The 23072-nt window shown below is 35.2% G+C and overlaps 1 protein-coding gene across 1 annotated transcript; it reads right to left on the bottom strand.

The window, feature by feature from the left end:
* Window positions 1–18798: 18798 nt before the first annotated feature.
* LOC100819605 (transcription factor bHLH130) lies at window positions 18799–22647 on the bottom strand. The gene is made up of 6 exons (XM_003519001.5): window positions 21775–22647; window positions 20153–20487; window positions 19891–20061; window positions 19456–19521; window positions 19282–19350; window positions 18799–19176 (listed from the first exon to the last, which is right to left on the bottom strand). The coding sequence occupies exons 1-6, from the start codon at window positions 22196–22198 to the stop codon at window positions 19105–19107; spliced, it is 1137 nt and encodes a 378-aa protein (XP_003519049.1). The 5' UTR covers window positions 22199–22647; the 3' UTR covers window positions 18799–19104.
* Between the last annotated feature and the right edge of the window lie 425 nt (window positions 22648–23072).

Here is a 23072-nt window from a genome sequence, read left to right as displayed (position 1 = left end):
GCCAGCCCGCATCAATCAGACTTTGCACCTTATGTTTCAGGGTCATACAATGCTCAATGGAATGCCCTAGAAATCCCCCATGATAAGCACATGTTGCATTCGAGTTGTATCCTCGGGAAAATGGAGGTTGAGTAATCTTTGCTTGGATTATGGCTACCATTGCATTATTGAGTAGATATTTGAGTAATCTCTGCAGGCTTCTTTTTTGGAAAATTCCTTCCCTGGTTGGTGTTTTGGTTCATGTTAAGGGTGGTGTTTGGTATCGGATGTGTGGCAGGCAGGCTTTGTGGCTGATTTAGGGGTGGCCTTTGTGGATGATTGGGTGTTCTTGGCTGATAGGGTGGTGGGTAATGAGAATGGCTGGTATTGGTTGAGTATTGATATTGTTGAGCTGGTGGGAAATATGGCCATGTAGGAATGATAGTCACAGCATGGGTTCCTCCCTCCTTCTTATTCTCTCCATTTTCCCAGGCTTCCTATTCATCAAAGTTGGATAATCAAATTTTCCTCTTCTCAGACCCACTTCGATCCTTTCGCCGACAAAAACTAAATCGGCAAGGCTTGAAGGCGTGTAACCCACCATCTTCTCATAGTAGAACACCGGTAACGTGTCTACTATCATTGTTATCATCTCCCTCTCCATCATTAGGGGCGCTACTTAAGATGCCAGATCTCTCCACCTTTGGGCGTATTCTTTGAAAGATTCATGCTCCTTTACACATGCTCTATAGTTGCATTCTATCTGGAGCCATATCAGAATTGTACTGATATTGCCTAATGAAGGCAACCATTAGGTCCTTCCAAGAATGGACTCGGGAAGGTTCCAGATTAGTATACCAGGTGACGACTGCCCCCACTAAGACTTTCCTGTAAGAAATGCATAAATAATTTTTCATCTTTTGTGTATGCTCCAATTTTCCTGCAGTACATCTTCAGGTGATTCTTGGGGCAAGTAGTCCCCTTGTACTTATCGAAATTTGGCACCTTGAACTTTGGAGGAATGACCATGTCGAGCACTAGGCACAACTCTGCCATGTCAGCAAAGGCATAATTTCCACCTCTTTCAATGACCCTTAGCCTTTCCTCTATATGGTCAAATTTCTTCTTTTCCACCATAGAAGACTCTTCCCATCGCAAAATGCAAGGGTTGTGGTTGTGGGAGATATTGAGGGCCCCCCAAAGTGTTTAGCAGGGGTACACTGCAAAATACCTGCCCTTCAGCGGCATATCTAAGGTGAGGCTCAAAGTCGGCTAGATTGTGGTCTCGGGGTGCTTCGTGTCTCTCCCCCATAAGTTGAGAGACATGTGCATGATCAAATTGGGGTTGTTGGCTATCAATGTGTATGGGTGCACAGTTGTCGACATTCTCATTGGGAGTGTGTGCAACATTGGGTGGTGTATAGTTGAGAGTCAAGCCATATGGTGGGAAGGAATGCTTGTTCTGAACCTACACAAAATGGGGGCGGCCTACACTTCCCAATGCTTTGCCTCCCTGACCTACTTATGCAATCCTACCCCCCAAGGGCATTGGATATAAGACTCCAAGAAGATTGGGCCCGAGATTCAGGAGAAGGCCCTAGGGTTCTCATGGGCCTTAGGGTAGATTTTAGGCCCATGGGCTCAGTATGAGTCCACTTATCTTTATACATATTAGATTAGGATTTCATTATTTTTGGGCCTTGTATTTAGGGCTTCATAATGGAGGTAGGGAATCCTAGAAATGTAGGATTTTTCAGCCCTTGTATTTTAGGGAACCTAGACTAGTTTTCGTATTAGGGATAGTTTTGTAATTTCATGTACATTAAGTGAATATTTGATGTGTGTTGAGAAATAAATTTAATTGAATTGGAAGAAGCCCAATCCAATTAAATTTTAGAGGGGGAGGTGAGCATTTGCTTGCTACACCCCATTGCCACATCATATAGTCACATTTTTTGCATGTCCTTCATGCTTTACATGCCTCATGACACCTAAGCACACTTAGTGGAGAATCTTGGACATGATCTTGGATAAGTGGGCTGAACCATAGCTAAAATTTACTAATCATAATTACCCTCCTCTCATCTTTTCCTACCTTCAAGATCTTATCCATGGCTTCCTATGGTTGTGAGCTTCTCCTAGAAGTGGCATCTCCAATCATCTTTCTTCCTTCTCCATTACCCTACCATGATCTTAAAGAAGCAAAGGACTCCATTTATGAAGAAGATCCAAGGCCTACAAGCTCCACATTGAGCTATATCATGTGGTATCAAGAGCATCTTCGTCTAGGTGATGCTCTTTTGCTTCCTTTATCTTTTTGTTCGGTCAATTCACTTTAATTCCTTGTTCTTCATCTTGTTCTCCATGTAGATCCTCCATTGTCTTGTGATTTTGTGTTGTTTAGAGTAGATTCAAAAAAAATAAACCGATTAAACCTTAGATCTACACTTGTTCTTGCATTTCTATGGTTCAAATTTTATAGATCTACTCTTGAATCATGTTTTTGTGTTGATTTTAGGTTCTATCATTTTTCAGTCATACTATTCTTGTGCTGAACCTTTACATCTAAATTTTATTCCAAGATATTGATTAGAAAAAATAACACAAAAATCTAAGTGTAAATCACTTAATCCATGTTGTCTTAGAGTCATGTTTAGTCATAATAATTGTCACATTATGTTCTAAGTTTGTGTTGAATTTTGATTTTGTTGACTGAATTATAGATACATTTGTTCATGTATTCTTGTCATTATTAGCCTATTTTTTTGAATTTTTAGTCTAATTCATACATGTTATTTAGTTCATAACATGTTCTAAATGACTTCTTAGAAGTAATCTTGTTGTTGAACTTTGTTTTGTTTTCTAAGTTTCCTATATGATGCCTATGAAGAAATTGAGTTGTGGTGCTGAGTTGTGGCTGGATTTGTGAATCAAAATAAGTCTTAAGCTCTCTTGAATTTTTTTATTCAAGACATTTAAGCATAAGCAAACAAATTGTAATTATCCAAGCCTTAAGCAACATAAACACTACTATTGATTTCTAGGTTGAAATCGTTGGTGCTGGCAGCTAGAACATATGAACTCGTAAAAATTACTGGGAATTAGTCACTGTGAATTTTGAGCTTAAATTTTTACTGAATTTTCTTGACATCTGGACCACAATTATAAAAAAAGAACCAAGTGATTTGGTTAAAACTAAAAAATACCAAACAATCACACAAGTTGGCAGGAAAATCAGTGTCCAGGAAAAAAAAGTGAAAGGAAAGTGTACTTGTTGTTTTGGCTCGAAATTTGTTCTATAATAGTTCTTAAATTTCAATTGAAAATTAGTGTGAAAACAAGTGCCAAAACTAGAGGTTTCTTGAGTCTTATTTTTTTTTACTCTACTCTAGATCCATTCTAGGTTTCTCTTTGAGTGCTAGCTTGCTTTTATGTGTTTTTCATTGCTTTAATTTTTTAATAATCCTTGAAAATGTCTTTGATCGAGGCCGTACCCGAATCAAATAAACATTAAAATGCAGTAACTAGGAAGTGATCCTAGGTCGTTTCCCAACGAGCAATGATAAACCAAATGTTCATAACAGATAGTAGAAAAATAGTAACGAATTGGGGGGGGGGTGTTTGCTTTTGTAAATTAAACAGAGAATAGATGTGAATTAGAAAATATCATAATTAAAACAGGTTGCTTCCCCTTGATTCAAAAGCAAGTCTCTTATCCTAGGTTACAAGAGTTTATCCTTTATCAGTTCAACCACTTAATCCAACCCTAAATTAAATTACTAAGCAAAATTTAACATAAGGCATTCATTATGTGATTAAGCAACACATACACCAATTAATCATGAACGATCATTAAGCATGAATGTAAATTAAGCGCAGAGACAATTAATCAAGCACTAAGCATGCATGAATTAATAGCAACAAATACAGAGTAATTGGTGAAGAGGAAAAACTTATCAGAATTTAATAGTAATAATAGAACCTCAAAGAGAGCTGTGCTTGATCCTCAAGAGAAAACAATACTGGAGACTTAGCCTTCCATTAATCAATAGAGAATGAAATTTTATTGCTAAAACGAAAAGTAACAACTGGAATTGCAAAACGAAAAAGTGTCTAAAAGAAGAAGAAAAGCCTAAAACTCAAAACGAAAGAGGAGAGAGAGAATGGAAGAGAGAGAAGAGAAGAGAGAAAGGCCTAAACTAGAACCTTTGTGCTATTATATAGTTTTCCAGCCCCAAAGCTTACAAATCTGTTTTAAATCCAAGCCCATAAATAAAATAAAATCAAATCTAGATAAGATCTAGATGAAATAATATCTAGATGAGATCAAATCTAAATAATATCTAGATAAGATAAAGTCTAGATAAGATAAAATTTTGTAAAATAAAATAGTCTGCCCTCTTCAAGTCCAAGCCCAATTCTGGATTCAAGCCCAATGCTTCATTAATTCCTGAAATTAGATTAAAAACATCAAATTAGCTGAATGGGCCCAAATAATAAAACTGCCTAATTAATTTGACAATTAAGACTAATCAGTAATTAAAATGGTGCAAAAAGGGTTAAAAGCAATAGGAGAAAATAATGGCACATCAGTCTTGTTAAAACTCTATTGGTTTAGCTTTCATTTCAGTTTTTTTTGTCTTTGGCTATTGTTTGTCTCTTTGTTTCCTTGTTTGTGAGTTGCCATATAGGTAATTAGAAAGGAGGATTGGTCCCATCCCTTGAAGAATTTGAGTCAAGAAGCAAGGGGCCAACCACCTTAAGAGCTATTGGACTAAGAAGCACTCTAAATTGAGTGAATCACCAAAGAGAGCACAACCACCAAAATTGAGGACAATTTTGTAATTAATAATTTACTTACCTTCATTGCTTTCAAATTTTGTAACAAAAAGTGTAGAAGCAAGCTTCATGATGATGAATCAAGTTTTGATGATGACAAAGATGATGACAAAAAGCCCAAACAATGATTTCAAGATTGAGTAAGAATGATTTCAAGATTGAGTCAACAAGTTCAAGATCAAATTTAATTTCAAGTTTCATGAGAAGAAATCAAGAAGATTCAAGAATCAAGAGAAGTTTGATTTCAAGATTCAAGAGAAGATGAATTCAAGATTCAAGAGAAGAAATCAAGAAGACTTCACAAGGGAAGTATTGAAAAGATTTTTCAAAAAACCAACATAGCACAGTTTTGTTTTCCAAAAGAGTTTTTTTCAAAATTTTCTAAGTTACCAGAGTTTTTACTCTCTGGTAATCGATTACCAGTTTCCTGTAATCGATTACCAGTAGCAAAGTTTGATTTCAAAAGCTTTTAACTAAATTTGCAACCTTCCAATTGATTTCAAAATGGTGTAATCGATTACAAGATATTGGTAATCGATTACTAGTGTATCTGAACGTTGAAATTCAAAATCAATTGTGAAGAGTCACATCCTTTCATAAAATGCTTTGTGTAATCTATTACATGGTTTTCGTAATCGATTACCAGTGACAAGTTTTGAATAAAAATTAGAAGATGTAACTCTTCCAATGGTTTTTAGGTTTTTCTAAAGGTTATAACTCTTCCAATGATTTTCTTGACCAGACATGAAGAGTCTATAAAAACAAGACTTTGACTTGCATTTCAACAACTTTTTAACAATTCTTTAGAACAACTTTTGATAAACCTTTGCTACTTATTCTTCTTCTTCTTCCTTTGCCAAAAGCTTTCTAAGTTTTCTGGTTTCCAAACTTTGTTCTTTCACAGAAGAAAAAAAGTGTGCTATATCTTTTCATTCTCTTCTCCCTTTGCCAAAAAGAATTCGCCAAGGACTAATCGCCTGAATTCTTTTTGTGTCTCTCTTATCCCTTTTCCAAAAGAACGAAGGACTAATCACCTGAATTATTTTGTGTCTCCCTTCTCCCTTTTCAAAGAATTCAAAACGACACAGTCTGAGAATTCTTTTGATTCTTCCCTTTCCCATAAACAAAAGATTTCAAAGAACTAACCGCCTAAGAACTTTTTCTTAACACATTGGAGGGTACATCCTTTGTGGTACAAGTAGAGGTTACATCTACTTGGGTTGTTGTGACTGAGAACAAGAAAGGGTACAACTCTTATGGATCAGTTCAAGTGGAGGGTACATCCACTTGGTTGTTCAAAGAGAACATGGAAGGGTACATCCCTTGTGGATCTTTGCTTGTAAAGGATTTTACAAGGTTGAAAAGAAATCTCAAGGACCGTAGGTCGCTTGGGGACTGGATGTAGGCACGGGTTGTTGCCGAACCAGTATAAAACTCTTGTGTTTGTCTTCTTCGTCCCTACACTTTTTAATTTCCGCTGTGCACTTTAACTATCGCTTTTACTTTTGGTTAAGTTTCAATTCCTGTTCTTTACTTTCTTAACTTTGTAGTAAAAGCCTAATTAAATCTAGTAACATTAAGAAGGATAGATTTCTAATTAGTAAAGGTTCATTAATAATTAATTCAACCCCCCTTCTTAATTATTCCAAGGCCACTTTATCCAACAAAAAGGCCTTTCGTTGGAAGTGTGTTGGGAGCCTCCAATAGGTTACCAAACTTCCATTTGTGTGTAATAATTTTAGGCAATTTTCCCTTAGGATAGTGAGTGTTTTGTTGGGAACCTTAAATGTGGTCATCCAAACACTCTTAGGATCTGCCTAGTTTACATTTCTTGCACATTAATTTCTTGCTTACTTTCACAACTTATTTTCTTTACTAGTCACGCCTAGTTTATCTTGTAATTGCATAATACTTTCTTCTTGCTTATCATGCTTACCTTGAGTTCTTTTGAACCCTAGCTTTTACCTTTTACAAACCCCCAACAAGAAAGAACCACAACTTAGGAACCAACCTGATTCATCATTCATCTAGTATTAATGGTGAGGGTACTAGTCATAAGGACCCTCTATCTAGAATCTTAGATGAGTTGACTTCCCTCAAGTTATGAAAAGAAAAACTAGAAAGAAAATAAAAAGGAAAGGATAGGGTAGAAATAAATCAAGATGAGAGGGAAAAAATAAGGGAAGAAGAAAGAAGGAAAATACTAAAAGAGTTGAGAAAAGAAAAACATGTCACCTATAGTAGTCATGACTCTTGTAAGAGCCAAAGTGAAGAACTTCGTGACTATTATGAAGGAAGGAATAGGTCACATCTTAGACCCCACTCCCATAGGAGAGAAAAGGAAAGAAATCCTCAAGAGGCTAACATTAACATCCCATACTTCCATAGGAAAGACAATGTAGAGGCTTACTTAGATTGGGAAATAAGGGTAGAGTAACAACTTAAAAGGAAGTCTACTTCAAAATCTTATGGCCCTAACTCCTATCCAAAGAAAGACCAAGGTCAAGGAATCTTAGGGGTGGCACCTTCTAAGCCCAAATATGATAAGGGGGAGACAATAGGAAAGCAACCCCCTAAGGATAGTATGCAAGAGAAGACTAGTTCTATAAAGTGCTTTAAATGTCTTGAAAGAGGACAACTTACTTCTCAATGCCCCACCAAGAAAACCATGATTATGAGGGCCCAAGACATTTATAGTAGCCAAGATGAGGCTACTACTTCACCTTCCTATAGTGAAAGTGAAGAAGCAAAAGGGGAAGAATCTAGTGAAGAAATCTACCCCGAAGAAGAAAGACAACCATTAATGGTTAAGAAGGAGTGTAAGGAGGTAAGTGTCTCCTCCAAGAGGTTAGCTAAGAAGGAAAGTCATTTTACAATAAAGACAAACATTAAAGAAACTTCCCCTCTTAGACAACCTCTACATCTTCTCCTTTGTAAAAGGACACTTGTTAGCACTGCGACACCTCTTGGGCTTGAGATTTTTCCTCAACTAAAGGAGTTGTTGGATGAGGGTTTGGTTTGTAAGAGCTTAAAATCCTTGTTCTTTGTTGGTGCCCAAAATAGGTATTATGAGGCACCAAATTCCTATGATAGGTGGTATGATGAATGTGTTGAGTGGTGAAACCCTCTTTTGTAAAATCACCCATGCATCCAACATCTTCATAATTCACATACATAGGGACTTATTAGGTAGGTTTGTTCTTATTTTTTGTTTCAATATAAACCTACGTGCTCATATGGGACACCTTAGGTTTGTCATACTTTTTGGTAAGAGTAATCAACACGAAAATATAAAAAAAGATTCGCTATATTGCATTAATTTCCTTAATTTCTTAAATGGTGATCAAGGGATTCCCACGAACCCTAAGAGAATAAAGGTCATTCCTGAGTGGTCCACTCCACCAAGTATAAGGAAAATTTAGGGCTTCCATGACTTAACAAACTTTTACAAAAGGTTTTTCCCATATTTTTCTATAATTGTACACCACTCATTGAGTTGGTGAGGAACCATGTTCCCTCATGGGAAGATGCCCAGGAAAGGGATTTTCATACCTTACCCTACTCCAACATGCCAAACACCACTAATATATATGTTATTATTCTTTTTACAGGTGTTGAGGGAAGAAACTTCAAGTTTAAAGAACCTCAGGAATTGAGGTCAAATCCTTTTGAAGGGCGAGGGAATGATGCAATCCTACCCCCCAAGGGCAATTGATAGACTCCATGAAGATTGGGCCAGAGATGCAGAAGAAGGCCCTAGGATTCTCATGGGCCTTAGGGTAGATTTTGGGCCCATGAGCTCAATATGAGCCCACTTATCTTTATACATATTAGATTAGGATTTCATTATTTTTGGGCCTTGTATTTAGGGCTTTATAATGTAGGTAGGGTAGCCTAGAAATGTAGGATTTTTCAGCCTTGTATTTTAGGGAATCTAAACTAGTTTTTGTATTAGGGGTAGTTTTTTAATTTCACATTCATTCAGTGAATATTTGATGTGTTTGTTCGGAAATAAATTTAATGGAACTGGTAGAAGCCCAATCCAATTAAATTTTAGAGGGGGAGGTGAGCATTTGCTTACTACACCTCATTGCCACATCATATAGTCACACTTTGTGCATGTCCTTCATGCTTTATATGCCTTATGACACCCAAGCACACTTAGTGGAGAATCTTGGACTTGATCTTTGATAAGTGGGATGAACCATAGCTAAAATTCACTAATCATAATTAGTGAAATTTTGGCTCCAAAATTTGGCTCCACAAATTCAATTTCAAATTCAAGTGAAATTTGAATAGAAATTCAAATTTCCCTCAAATTTTGTGCGACACTTAGGCTATAAATATAGGCCATGTGTGTGCATTTTTTCAACTTTGATCATTTGAGAATTACACTTCAAAGTTCAGACTTCATTTGAGACACAAAATTTCATTCCCCTTCTCTCCCTCTCCCTCCACTCATATTCTCCTACCTTTAAGCTCTTATCTATGGCTTCCTATGGTGGCGAACTTCTTCTTGACTCATCTTCTCCTTGAAGTATCATCTCCAATCATCTTTATTCCTTCTCCATTCCCCTACCATGATCTTCAAGAAGCAAAGGGCTCCATTGATGAAGAACATCCATGGCCTACAAGCTCCACATGGAGCTACATCACCTACCATATCTAAGGCTGGATGATTTACTTGATTAAAGCCAGGTGGGTGAGTCGGGTGCACTTCTATGGCGATACGTGCGGCAACGACTGTAGTTGTGTTGACCTCCATGATTTTTCTCATACTCATCATGGCTTCCATCATTGTGGTCATTTGCTCTTTCATGGCCTACATGTCGACCTTCATCTACTCTTGCACCTCCTCTATTTCACTTATCACTCTAGCTTTGGCATGCGTTCGGTAAGGGAACCATAAAGCGCGTTCTTTCCTTTTGATTACAATGATTATAGTTCTAATTTCAAGGAGAGAATGCAACAAGCAATGCAAATAATGTGCAAAGAAAAATAAGCATAGGTGTATGTGAATGATACATTGTTGAAGTATTGGGAATTTACACAGGGCACTCAGTAGAACATAGGGTCGAATCAATTCAGATTTTCATTAAAATAACATTGTTCATTGCATCTTGTTAGATTCAAAGTGAAACTAGAAATAAAACATGGACATCAACAGTCCCTAATTTTGTAAATTATTTAGCTTAATCATGTGTTGGTAGGAGCCAAAGAAGCTATGTAAAACTCGATCCATCTTTTGCCCCAACTTTTGCAAGCTAGTTACTTCCAGATTTGACCTTGACTTGATTAAAACCTTTTCTTAAAACACATGCTTGGTTCAACCCCATAATCCAAGGAATAGAAATTTTGATTGTCAATATTTCGACAACATATCATAGAGATGAATGATTAGGGCATACTTATGCTATGCATGACAAATGTAATTATGAGATCGACATGAGATGCCCAAAGAACCATCCTTTCCTAGTTAACCATGCATTAGGTACCATGTTCATATGATTTTTAATCATTTTTTAAAGAGAAATGAGTGTATAATCCCAACATGGTTTGTTTATAACTATCATCATGGTACCCAACACATGTAACTAAGAATGTGGTGTAAACTTCCATTCTTCATTGTGACTTTTTTTATTTTTTTATTTTTATTTTTTTTTGCAGAGGAAAATGCAAGGATCATGCACTTGTGAACATAACATGCAAATGATGAAAATAGAATGTATGCAGTTGGCAGAACAAAAGCATGCTAAATGAAGATGTATGACAATGCAATAACTTATGCACATGCAATGCGTGAATATGATAAATGATAAATGCATGAATGATATGTCCATTACGATGCCATGAAGAGATTCATGATGCGATCAAGGAACAAGCCAGAGTGAGTTTGCTATGTGCCTCTTAATTCAGGAATCTAATGGAAAGGATCTAAAAGTCCACTTCTAGTGATAACTCCCAAGGGTACTTTCGTGTAACCTTACCGGTCTCTAGAGATATCATCCTCTTAGATAATACATTGTGGCGATAGGGACTATCAGCGATAATGCATCACCAAAAGAGGAAAACTCTAGATGAGACTTTACTGTTATCAAGCGAGTCGGAGACCCAGCATGACCACAGATCGACCTCCACTCCTTATGGCTTACATAGACCCGGGTATAGGGCCTAATATCTCAACGTGTGTGCGAGGTGTAGGTGCCATGTGTGCATAGAACAAAAATATTTCTAACTATGAATGTTGTGAATGTATGAATACATGGTTTTGATGATGCCAAAGTAGAATCAACCATCAAGGTTGTTTCAACAAACATTCAAAGGTTAAGCATTGCTTTAAGATTAATACAAGGTTGCTTCAACAAACATTCAAAGGTTAAGCATTGCTTCAAGAATAATTCAAGGTCAAAGCAAACAAGATCAAGAAAAAGATAAGGCCTCAAACAATCTCATTGGTTGATCAAGGTTTTGCCTCAAAACGCATTGTTTCTAACATCCAAGGCTTTGATAATCAATTACCAGGCAGTGTAATCGATTACTAGAAGACAATTTTGAAAATCAGATTTTAAAAAGGGTTTTGAATTTGAATTTTGAATCATGTAACCAATTACCAGATGTTTGTAATCGATTACCAACAACGACACTTTTAGAAAACACTTTGAAAAGTCATGACCCTTCAAAATATAATTGTATAATTAATTACTAGAAACCTGTAATTGATTACCAGTGAAGAATTTCAGAAAAAACTTTTTGAAAAGACACATTTCTTCAAACCATTTTGAAAAGGCACGAAGGGCCTATATATATGTGTGTCTCACTTTGAAAAGCAAGAGAATGATATTCTAAGAGAACTTAATTGCCAAATACTCTCTCAACAACTCTTGGGCAAACACTTACAAATCTATTGAGAATTCATCCAGGAACTTCAAATTGTATTATCATTTCTAAAAGAGAGAAATTCATCTAGGAACTTCAATTCGTATCATCCACTCTAAAGGAGAGAAATATTTCTGTTCATCTCAGAAAGTCAGTTGTAATCAAGAGATTGGTTGTCTCTTGGATTGTGAGAATTGTAATCAAGAGACAGGTTGTCTCTTGGAGAATCTTTGAAAATAAGGGTAAGGGATCCCAAGATGTGTTCAAAGTCTGTAAAGGATTTATAGAGATAGTGAAAAATCTCAAGTGGGTTGCTTGAGGATTGGACGTAGGCACAGGAAGTGACCGAACCAGTATAAATCGAGTTTAACTAATTGGGAATACAACTGATCATTTGGATTCTATATCCGGACTTTTGAATTCATTATTATTATTGTGTAGGGTACACTTGTGCGAGCCTAACATATCTTAGGCATCAAAGGGCCTTGGTGTTTCCTGGGCAACTTTAATTCAGTGTTGGCACATGAAAATAAGGGAGGTCACGTTCCTTTGCAATCATCTTGTGAAGACTTTAGAGCATGGTCTGATAGTTGCATGCTAACTCATCTGCCAACTTATGACGCTCAATACACATGGACTAATGGCAGGAGAGGTTCTTCTTGTATTGACATGCGTCTTGATAGATCTATTGGCAATGACGAGTGCCTTGCTTTTTTGCAATCTATAGCCTATTGTACCTTAACCAAATTACACTTTGATCATCATCGGCTGCTGGTTTGGTTTCAGTGAGATATCCAGACTTATGCTTCTGCTTTTAGATTCCATAAAATGTGGTTAGATCACTCTATAACAGCAGGCGTGTTGTCTCGGAGGTTTGGCAGCAACAGTTTTTTGGATGTCCTATCTCGGTTCTTGGCAGAGGTTAAAAGCTTTGAAGTTAGCTCAAAAATCATGGAATCATACAGTTTTTGGTGATGTCCACAATAATCTCAATAAGGTCCTGGTAGATGTTGATTCCATTCAGCGTTTGATTGAGTCCAACCCAGATGATGACGCATTAAGAGACCAAGAGATTAATGCTCAAATGGTGCTTCAAAATGCTATTCATTTCCAGGAGATTTTTTTACAACAGAAAGTCAAAGTTAAATGGCATTGCTTTGGAGATTGTAATACAAAATTCTTTCACAATATAGCCAAAGTCAGACATAAATCAAATCGTCTCTCTTTTCTTAGGAAAGATGGGCAGCTCTTTGATACTCAAGAGGGGATTGATACTTCTCTGACATTTATGCATCATCTAGTGTAACACTTGACTCAGGATTAATTGAAAAGACTATTCCTTATTTGGTTACGGGTGAAGATAATAATTTTTTGATGAACATTCCCACTCGTAATGAAGTCAAAAACGTTGTTTTTAGTATAAATGTAGACGATGCTCCTGGGCCTGATGGGTTTGGAGGAGGCTTCTTCCAAAAATTTTGGGATATAGTTGTGGACATGTCTTCAAGGGGGTGGTTCAATTCTTTAACAGTGGTCATATCTTTCCCAACTGGAATTCTAATCTTGTTGTCTTGATACCCAAGGTGTCAGGTGCAAATAGTATTGAAAATTTTGGGTCAATAGCCCTTGCAAATTTCAAGTTTAAAATTGTTACAAAGATACTCATGGATCGCTTATCTATTATAGTTCCTAAAATAATTTCTCCGGAGCAACACGGTTTTGTTAAAGGGAGATAAATTTCAGATTGTTTATGCACTGCATCTGAGGCTGTCAATATGCTTCGTTATAAGGCTTTTCGTGGTAATCTCATGATGAAGTTTGATGTCAGAAAATTTGATACAATAGATTGGTGTTTCCTTACCCATATTCTTGAGGCTTTTGGCTTTTATCCCATTTTTTGCAAGTGCATCAGAGCTATTTTAGAATCAGCTAAGCTCTATTTTTCAGTTAATGGAAAAGCAGTGGGGGGGGGGGGTTCATTTAAGAGGGGAGTCAAGGCAGGACGACCCTCTTTCTCCTCTTTTGTTTTATATAGCAGAGGATGTTCTTAGTTGGGGAATCTCTTTGCTAGTTAAAAAGGGTGTTCTTCAGCCATTAACAGGCCCCAAGGGGACTCAAACTCCAAGCTATTCTTTATTTGCAGATGACATAACGGTTTATTGAAGAGGATAGAAACGTGGGCTTTCTGGTCTCATACGTTTATTCCATGACTATGGCATGGATTATGGTCAGCACCTTAGCCTGGGGAAATGTCGCTTTATGGCTCATCAACTCTCTTGAGTAGGTCCAATTCCATTCGAGCTCTTTTAGGCTTTGGGCCAGGTACTATTCTATTCATATATCTCAGTGTTCCTTTGTTTTTTGGTAAGCCAAAAAAGATACACCTACCCTCGATAGCTGATCGTATTAAATCGAAGCGTGCCTCCTGGAAAGGTTCGCTTTTATCTATAATGGGTAGAGTGGAACTAGTAAAATCAGTTATTCAAGGCACTCTACTATATAGTTTTCAAGTTTATGCATGGCCAGTTTCTTTGATTAAATCCCTGGACAAGTGGATTTGTTGTTTTAATTGGTCTAGTGATATTGCAACGAGAAAACTAGTGACAGTAGCTTGGAATAAAGTTGCTGCCGCATTTGCTGAGGGAGGCCTTGGAATTAGACCTTTGCGATTATTGAATCATGTAGCCATGTTAAAGCTTGCTTGGCAACTGGTTACTGCTGAATCCTCTTGGGCTCTTTTGATAAGGGCTAGATTTTTTAGAGGGAACCACAGAGTTGCTTTCCACGTTTCTTCTTCTATATGGTATAGTTTATGCCCCTTCTTAGATGTTATAACTGATAACTCTCAATGGCAAATTGGTTGGTAAAAACATTGCGCTTTGGACTGACAAATGGCTCTCCCAACCCCTAAGTGCATTTGTTGCATATTCCTGAATCCTATCATACCAATTTAAATTCCACAGTGGCAGACTATATTTATAATGGTGTGTAGCGCATTCCTCAATCTTTGCAGCAATTATATCCGACTTTGATGAATGAAATTCAGCAGGTAGTTATTCCCATCTCGCAGCTGGAAGACCAAATTGTGTGGTGTCCTGCGACTTCAGGTCAGTTGACATTTAAATAAGCTCATAACTTTTTGAGGCAAACTGGATCACAAGTGGCTTGGCATAAATCTATTTGGAGGGCTTCTATTCCTCCATCTCATTCATTTCTGCTATGGAGATTTTTGTATGGCAAAATTCCCACGGATGATAATTTGGTTAAGGCATGGTGACAGTCTCTAGATGTGATTATTGTAAAGCTCATTTAGAATCTTCTGAGCATCTCTTCTTGACTTGTCCTTTTGCAAAGCACATTTGGCAATGGCTAAGTCAGACTTTTCGTAAACCTCCTGATCTTTCTTCACCTAAGGATCTTATTGCTTCGATCTCTCATTCCATAAGTAGGCAAGCTCAGAACGTGATGATTTCAGCTATTATAAAATCCCTGTGCTTTTTGTGGAGAACCCAAAATCTTGCTCGATTTCATAATGGCAGCAGGTCTTTTCAATAGATTCGAAGTAATATTATATCTGTTGTCTCAATTTCTGGTAATTGCTCTCATAGTACTATGCATTCTTCAATGGAGAAGTTTTCAATTTTTAAATTCTTCTCTATAGCAGGCCATGTCAATAAAGCTCCAAAAATTAAAGTCATGTGGTACCCCCTCTCAGTGTAATACAGATGGAGGTGTTAGAGGGGTAGCATAGTGGGCTGTTTTGCATTTAACTTGGGCGTGATGACAACATTTTGAGCAGAATTTCGTGCGGTTATGCTTGCAATTGAAACAGCAGCATCCAAAGGCTGGACTCGTCTTTGGATTGAATGTGATTCGTTGCGTGTTGTTCAATCTTATTCTTCTCATTCTATAGTCCCCTGGTGGCTTCGTGTGTGATGGTCAAATTGTTGTGCAACTTCTAGATCTATGCAGTTTAATATCTCCCTCATTTATGATGAAGGGAATGTATGTGTTGATAGATTAGCCAATCTCGATTTAACTGTATCTGGTTTTAATTGGCGGAACTCAATCCCTATTGTAATTAAAGAACAATTCTATAGGGATAGACTAGGACTTCCTAGTTATAAGTTTGATTAGGACCTTCTGCTCTGGTTTTAATTTCTTTTCTTCTTTTAATAAATTCGTGAAGCATTACAAGGGATTAATAGTTATTAGGTGTGTCAACCTTGTTGGAATGTCAAGATTTTATTTTGAAGTAGTGTGTTCAATGGCTTTCTTTAAAAAAAAATGAAATAATAATTTTGTCATTTAAATATAATCTAAATTGTATCCTATTATTATCTTATTTCTTATATGGTGTATTGTGTACATCGAATATTAGATATGATTATACATAATATTTTTCATTTGCTCTAATATCGTATCATATTATGAATAATAATTAAAAAAAAAAAAAACCAATCATATCCTAACTACCAAATGTGTTCCTACTTTCCTATTAAGCTAAAATAACTCCATGCACACCGAATAATCTACGTGCCTGGTGGTGTTCCCCTCGGAATTTACATTGAAAAACATTAAAAATCACAATAAAAATAAATTAATAATCAAAATTTTCTATTTTAAACTCCTAAACTAGTGCCTAAGACACTGATTAGGTTTTTCCTTTAAATTAATTTCATATTTTAATATGATATTTCTCATAACATTTTAACAAATCTAGAAAAATAACATACTATCACCAATTAAGAAAACCAATTAAGAAAGATTAAAATATATTTTTTATCCTCATAAATATGAAAATATTTAGAATTCGGTCATGTAAAATTCTTAGTATTTTTTTATCCTTATAAAATTGAAATGTGTCAATTTTAGGCCTGGAGCAACCTGAACCTGCATGTATTGTTTTTCTACATCGGTTATATGTATAGTTGATGTAAAAAAGTCACACTTACATTAATTATATGTATAACGGATGTAAAAAATATTACATTTACATCGATTATGTATATAAAAAATTATGCTAAAATATGTTTTTCGTCTCTATAAATATACCAAAGTATGGATTTTGTCCCTGCAAAAATTTTTGTTTGTTTTTCATCCCTATAAAATTATAATGTGTGACTTTTTGGCCCGAAGTAAGGTTTGGTTATATCCAAACTTACGTGTTTGATGATTGTGCACATAAGTTGGTCACCACTGGATTGGTCAAGCAAGTTGTTGTCGTCTTCCTTCACGAATAGATTTGTAGTCACACCCCTCTCCATGTCGTCATGCTCTTTGAGATCGTCGTCATTTTCTATTGTTTCACCTCCTTTGTCTACCTCCTCAACTGAGATTGAGGTTATTTGTGTTTAGATCTAGTCTTATTTGTAAGTTCAGATAGGTTTGGCTTGAGGCCAAAAGTTACACATTATAATTTTACAAGGATGAAAAACAGACAATTTTTTATAGAAACGAAATTCATACTTTAGTATATTTAGAGGAGCTACAAATATATTTTAACCAAAAAAACTATCATTGTAGATTTAAATTTACTAAAATCTACATCTAGGCCAAAAAGTGACATGTTTTGTTTTCATAAGAACAAAAAATATACTAAAAATTTTATATAAATAAATTTTAAATACCGATAAAAAAAATATATTTTAATCATTAAAAAATAAGTAACAATTGCCATCAACTCTTGTTGAAATTACATTAGGATTCATGACCGCTCGGTTCACCAATCGCTAGAGTCTACCCAATTTTTTATTGTTTGTGGCATACCTTCAATAGTCGTGGACCCTTCCCATTTTCGATAATAATACACGCATAGAACAATCTTAATACTTCCTCACCGCGAATTCTCTTTCATTGGTCAAGAATTGATATTTGTTCTTCACATTCATGTCTCAAATAATTATTATTAATGGATCTAGCAGTTGATCTAACTCAGTATATTAAATAAGATCTATGTTATTATAAATCTTAATACTTCCTCACCGCGAATTCTCTTTCATTAGTCAAGAATTGATATTTGTTCTTCACATTCATGTCTCAAATAATTATTATTAATGGATCTAGCAGTTGATCTAACTCAGTATATTAAATAAGATCTATAAGTTATTATAAATATCTTAATACACATTTAATTTTTACAAATAAATCTTGTTTTGTTTCAAACAATTATTTTGTTGAGTAGATCCAAACTCTTTTGGATATTTTAAGGAAAAAAAACAGAGAAAACATGCGAAGCAATACCATACAACGGTTCATGATTTTACTCTTTTTTCTATTTTTCGATTTGTTTTTTCATTAGTGACGAGGAAACTGGTGGGGGATAGAATAAGGTTGTGTCGAGGGAGAGAAAAATGATGCCGGTAGTTGCAGTTGGTCATAATTCATAAATGAAGGCGTGCGTCAACCTTTTTCCTCTCGAACAAGTCTCTGGGTCTCATCAAATCATCAATGACACTTTACAGGCTCTATTAAGGGCAAAACAACAATTGAAAAGTTCCTTTTCCATCCATTTTTGTATATTATTATATTAACTATTAATTATTATATATGCTCCTAGAATTCAATATGAGAAGCTACAAAAAGGCCTCATCTATATCCTGTCCATAGATTTAACACTTTGACATTTATAGAAAAACTAGAAAATAAAGTACATTTTACTTTAAAAGGAAAACATTTGTTCGAACTCTAGTACATAAAGTTACAAATATGCTACTTGTTTATTGACTCAAATTGAAACCCCCGTTGACTCAAATTGAACTCTAGTACACTTATTTTATAGAGTAAAAAAAATATGAATAGATAATATAAAACAATTTTATATTATAATTTGTGATTAATTAGTAATATAAAATCATTTTATAGCATTCGATCATTAAACTCTAATTTATACAATGTGTTTATTAGTAGAAGGGGATTTCAGGGAGACAACTAAAAAGGAGAAAATAAGTTTAAAAGGAAATATAAAGAAAGAAAAAGAAAAGGACATGGTTGACATGAAATTTTCCAAAAGTTATGGAATTTTTTTCATTTTAATAATTGTGTTAAATTTTAGATAATATAAAAATTATAAAATTAAAAAACTTTTATTATGAAAAAATATTATAGTAAAAAAAAGCATAAATTTTTATTATTGTTATAAAAAGTTTCTTTACACAATTTGATTATTTCTTTTCACTTTCTTTAGCACTCATCCAAATATGTAAGGAGAACTTTCTCTACTGTTTATCTCCTATTTGTATCAATCCAAATAACACATCTTTCTCACCTTATTTCTACTCTATTTTTCACCCTCCTATTTCTGGTAGTAGCATCCTATATTAGCATCTTTCTTTCTACTTGCTCAGCATTAAAGTTAAAAGCATCCGATCCAAGCCATCTTTGCTATGCATTGCTCATAAAGAAAGGTGATCAAGCAATTTGATTTGTATCTGCCTTTGGCATGCTTATACACTTGCAGTTTGCCCTTTTTTCACTTAGAGTCTGCATGTGAATGAGGAATGAGTGCAAGAAATAAATGAGTCAATAATAGTGACATGATGTATTGCTTTTTGAAAATTCGTAATGTATTCTCTTCTTTTATGCTACCTTGAATTGTTTCTGAAGATCTTTAATGTATTCAACAGCCAAGTCCAACATGTCTGCTGTGTTGGTTTGCTGCCAATTAAGAGCATCAAGAATGTTAACTTTCCAACCACAACTACACCATATGTAACATAATTTACATATTCCAGAAATCAAATGTGCTTATGTGTCTCTTACCTTATCCATGTGTGGGACAAGCTCTTGTAATTTCCTCATTCTTTCACTGATCCGAGTTCTTCTCACCTGAAAAAAGACTTACATCTCAGAATCATCTCTTACAAATTACTTCATGAATTCAACATAGTCTAAATAATATCTTCTTATTTATTGTTTTGGTATAGGAAGGGTCTCATAATTACTATAATCCATTTATAAAAGACAATAAAACTACTTCCTCCAAATGAGTTTCATTTTGATACTGTTAGTATAAGATTTTTACATTGTAAATCAATTAGAAATCATCTTCAGTATGACTTTTAACTTTTAAAGTCACTAATACAAAAATCAATAATTTTAACATACATAAAAATTTATGATTAGACAACAGTATAAAAAACTTTTAACATTGTCAGAACATTCTAATTCAATTAAATTCTAAAGGCAAAATCCTACCCTTTCAGCAATGCTTCGAGGATGAGTAGCACAGCCTCGCTTTGCTCTGATTTTACAAGGAACAGAATCAGGGAACTGAAGCAACTTCTCCATAGTAATCATCTCTGCTGAAGTTTTTGGTAAACTCAAGTGATGTGATAACATATTAACTTGGTTTGCTAGCTCTCCATTCTGTGTAAAACAATTTATTTGTATTAAGAAAATGAAATGAAAGTGGAACAGAAAAATAGGAAAAGTGAGCACTTAAGCATTGTATACATACCTGAACATCAGAAAACATCTTTTCATTGCCACTTCTCCCTCTTTTCAAGCCACTGATATTTTCTGAGAGTTGTGGAGTATCATTCCAAGAACCAAAGGGGAATCCGGGGCCATAATGTTGAGTATCATTACCTCCATGTTTAGTATCATCATCAGGACTAGTTGCCTCAATGTCTTCACTCCCTAATTCAGAGATCTGCGACAACATTCCCAGGGAAGAAGCATTTCTTGGTGAGAAGCTAACCTGGTTCTTCAATCTGTTAATGCATGGACTAAGTTCACCATTACTTCCATTCACCGCACCATAGTTTCCAACACCTTTCATGGTGGCAAACCCTGCCATTTACAAATTCATAACTTTCAGTAGCCATTAAGAATGGATAAATTCATCTTAATATCATTGTACCCCTCAAAAAGAAAATTGTCTTCACAAAATAAGATGCAGGGTAGCATATATACCCTCAAATTGAAGTTACTAGAACCGTAAGTATAAAGCACAAGCTTAAATTTCCAATTTTGTGTCTCTAATTATACCAAGCGACAAAAGTTAAGAAAGCTGAGCTGAATACAATACATGCCAAGCATAGGTAAATTTTACTTTGGGAAGAGTTGGAATACAAGGAACATCATCTCTCTCCCAGGTATAGACAAATTGGAACATCAAATTCTGAACAAACATAAATTGTTCAAAATGTCTACTCCAGAATCATTACTTTCTATTTTCATTCACCAGAATATCTACACTTCCGTGTTCTGACTGCAACTCAGCTCAGCACAGCTAATAGCTAATAATCATTACTTTGTTCCTCTTAAAAATTGCATAGATTCAGGTTATGATCTCTCTACTTTATACACAATTAGAAATTAATTATATTTCCAGAAACATGAATATCAACATTAAAATTTCAAAAGAGTAGTCAACCAAGAAAAGAATCATGTAATATCTCCCAGCAAAATCACTCTTCTTCTATTCTCATATACAAGTGTATGTAGGCTTCTAAATTGTGATTGTGAATTTGCCATTCAGTTCAGCATAGCTAGTAGCTAATACTAATTAAAATCAAATTATAAACTCTCTGCTCTATTCACGACTACAAATCCTATTACAAACATTAAAATTTCAAAGGAGTGGCCTATGTAAAATAAAAATAAAGAAAACTTCAATTACTTCGGTGCTTATGCTAGTGTTATCCCATCAGTATTGGAGTTTAACTTCAGTCGAGTAACAAAGATTTGCACTAAATATCAGCACAAGTTACCTAGGTGAAACTTCAATTCTGATTGAAGAACAACAATAAAAACATGTAATCCACCACATCTGTGTTTTTTCAAAAAATAACATAAATACAATTTTGAAAGGAAAACATTAAAAAAATTCTCTGCTCTATTCCCAACTGAGCTTTTAAATCGGTTTCGTCACGATTTTTGCTATTGTAGGAAATTGCAGACAAATGCAGCTTCAATTGCGGTTGTGAAAACTGCCAAAACATTAACCGTTGTGGTTAAAATTGTCATCGCGGACTTTTATTAAAAACTTATTTGCAACTAGAAATTTTATTACAAAACATTAAAACTTCAAAAGAGTAACCAATATAAAAATTTTGTAAGAAATAAAAAACGTACCATTTTGAAAGGAAATGTTGTTATTGGAGAAAAGGCCAGCAGGGGAGCTACTCTGCCTGAGAAGACTTGACCCAAACCCCTTATGCGGCGCTTCATGATCCAATCCCATTGAACTCACCATCCCATAAGACCCTTCCATAGCAGAACTCGAAGTAGAAGAAGAAGAACCATGCCTTGGATAGTGAGGTGGCAACCCCCCACCATAAACCCCCTTATGCGAATTCATCGAACTCAAATCCTTAGAACAACCCTTGTTGTTGTTTCCTTCCAACTCTCTGAAGCTGCTAGAACCAAAGTCTTCACTCACAAAAGAAGGTGTGAGATTTGAAAGAAGAGAGCTAGGCGCAGAGCGAAAACGAAGCAACCCAGAAGAGGGTTGGTTCTGTTGTTGGTAACTTTGATGATGATGGATATGGGAATCCATTGTTGCACAAAGTAATGTTATATAATATAAGATGTCACCGTAAAAAGATAAATAAAAAGAATAGAAAGGTAAAGTCACGATGGAATGAGAAGCTGGGGAATCATTGCTGAAAAGACTGGTCACTTTTTATCCAAGGGGAAAAAAATTCTTTGTTCTTTGATGTGTTTTTGTGTGTTTTTTCAGCTTAGGGACTAAGCTGGGGTAGGATAAGATCTTGTGGGAGAAGCAACTGAAGAACCGGGTTTGGTTTTGCACACAGTTCGAGGGAAAGAAGGAGCAGAGATGAGATCCAGTGAAAGGGACTGGGGTGTGTAGATAGGGATAAATAAAAGAAAGGGTGTGTGTGTGTGCTGTGAACAAGTGCAGGTTCTTTCAGATTTGCTTTTGAAAGCTAGGAAGATCTAAATGAGAGAGAGAGAAACTAAACTGAGGTTGGCAATATTTATCTTGAATGTGGTGCTACTAAGTTGGGCCAATAAGAAAGTACAGAAAGCCATCAATCAGTGTCCTGAACCAGTATTATGATACTTTTGTAAAAGTATTTTTTTATCTCAAACATATATTACCTGATTTCTAAACATCACTTATGATATCCTGTATTTGGTTGAGAAAAACAAAGAAAAAAAATGAATAATACAAGTAATTTATGCTTGTGTTTAATTTAGTGATTATGTTAGCATGAGATATTTTTTTTCTTCTTCTAAATTTCAGAAGTTATACTTTTACCTTAAATTGAATACTGGTGATCAAAATAGTGATTTCAAATTCGGAGGGATGACAATCAAAAGAAAAATGTTTTACCAGAAACATAATTTAAATTTACTCGTTTTACAAATATAAAAAATAATATTTTCAAATTTTATATTTAAAGAAA

This window comes from Glycine max, chromosome 2, assembly GCF_000004515.6.
Source record: "Glycine max cultivar Williams 82 chromosome 2, Glycine_max_v4.0, whole genome shotgun sequence".
NCBI lineage: Eukaryota > Viridiplantae > Streptophyta > Magnoliopsida > Fabales > Fabaceae > Glycine > Glycine max.
Note: the sequence above shows the minus strand (reverse complement) of the source record. Positions and strands in the feature narration are given on the sequence as shown.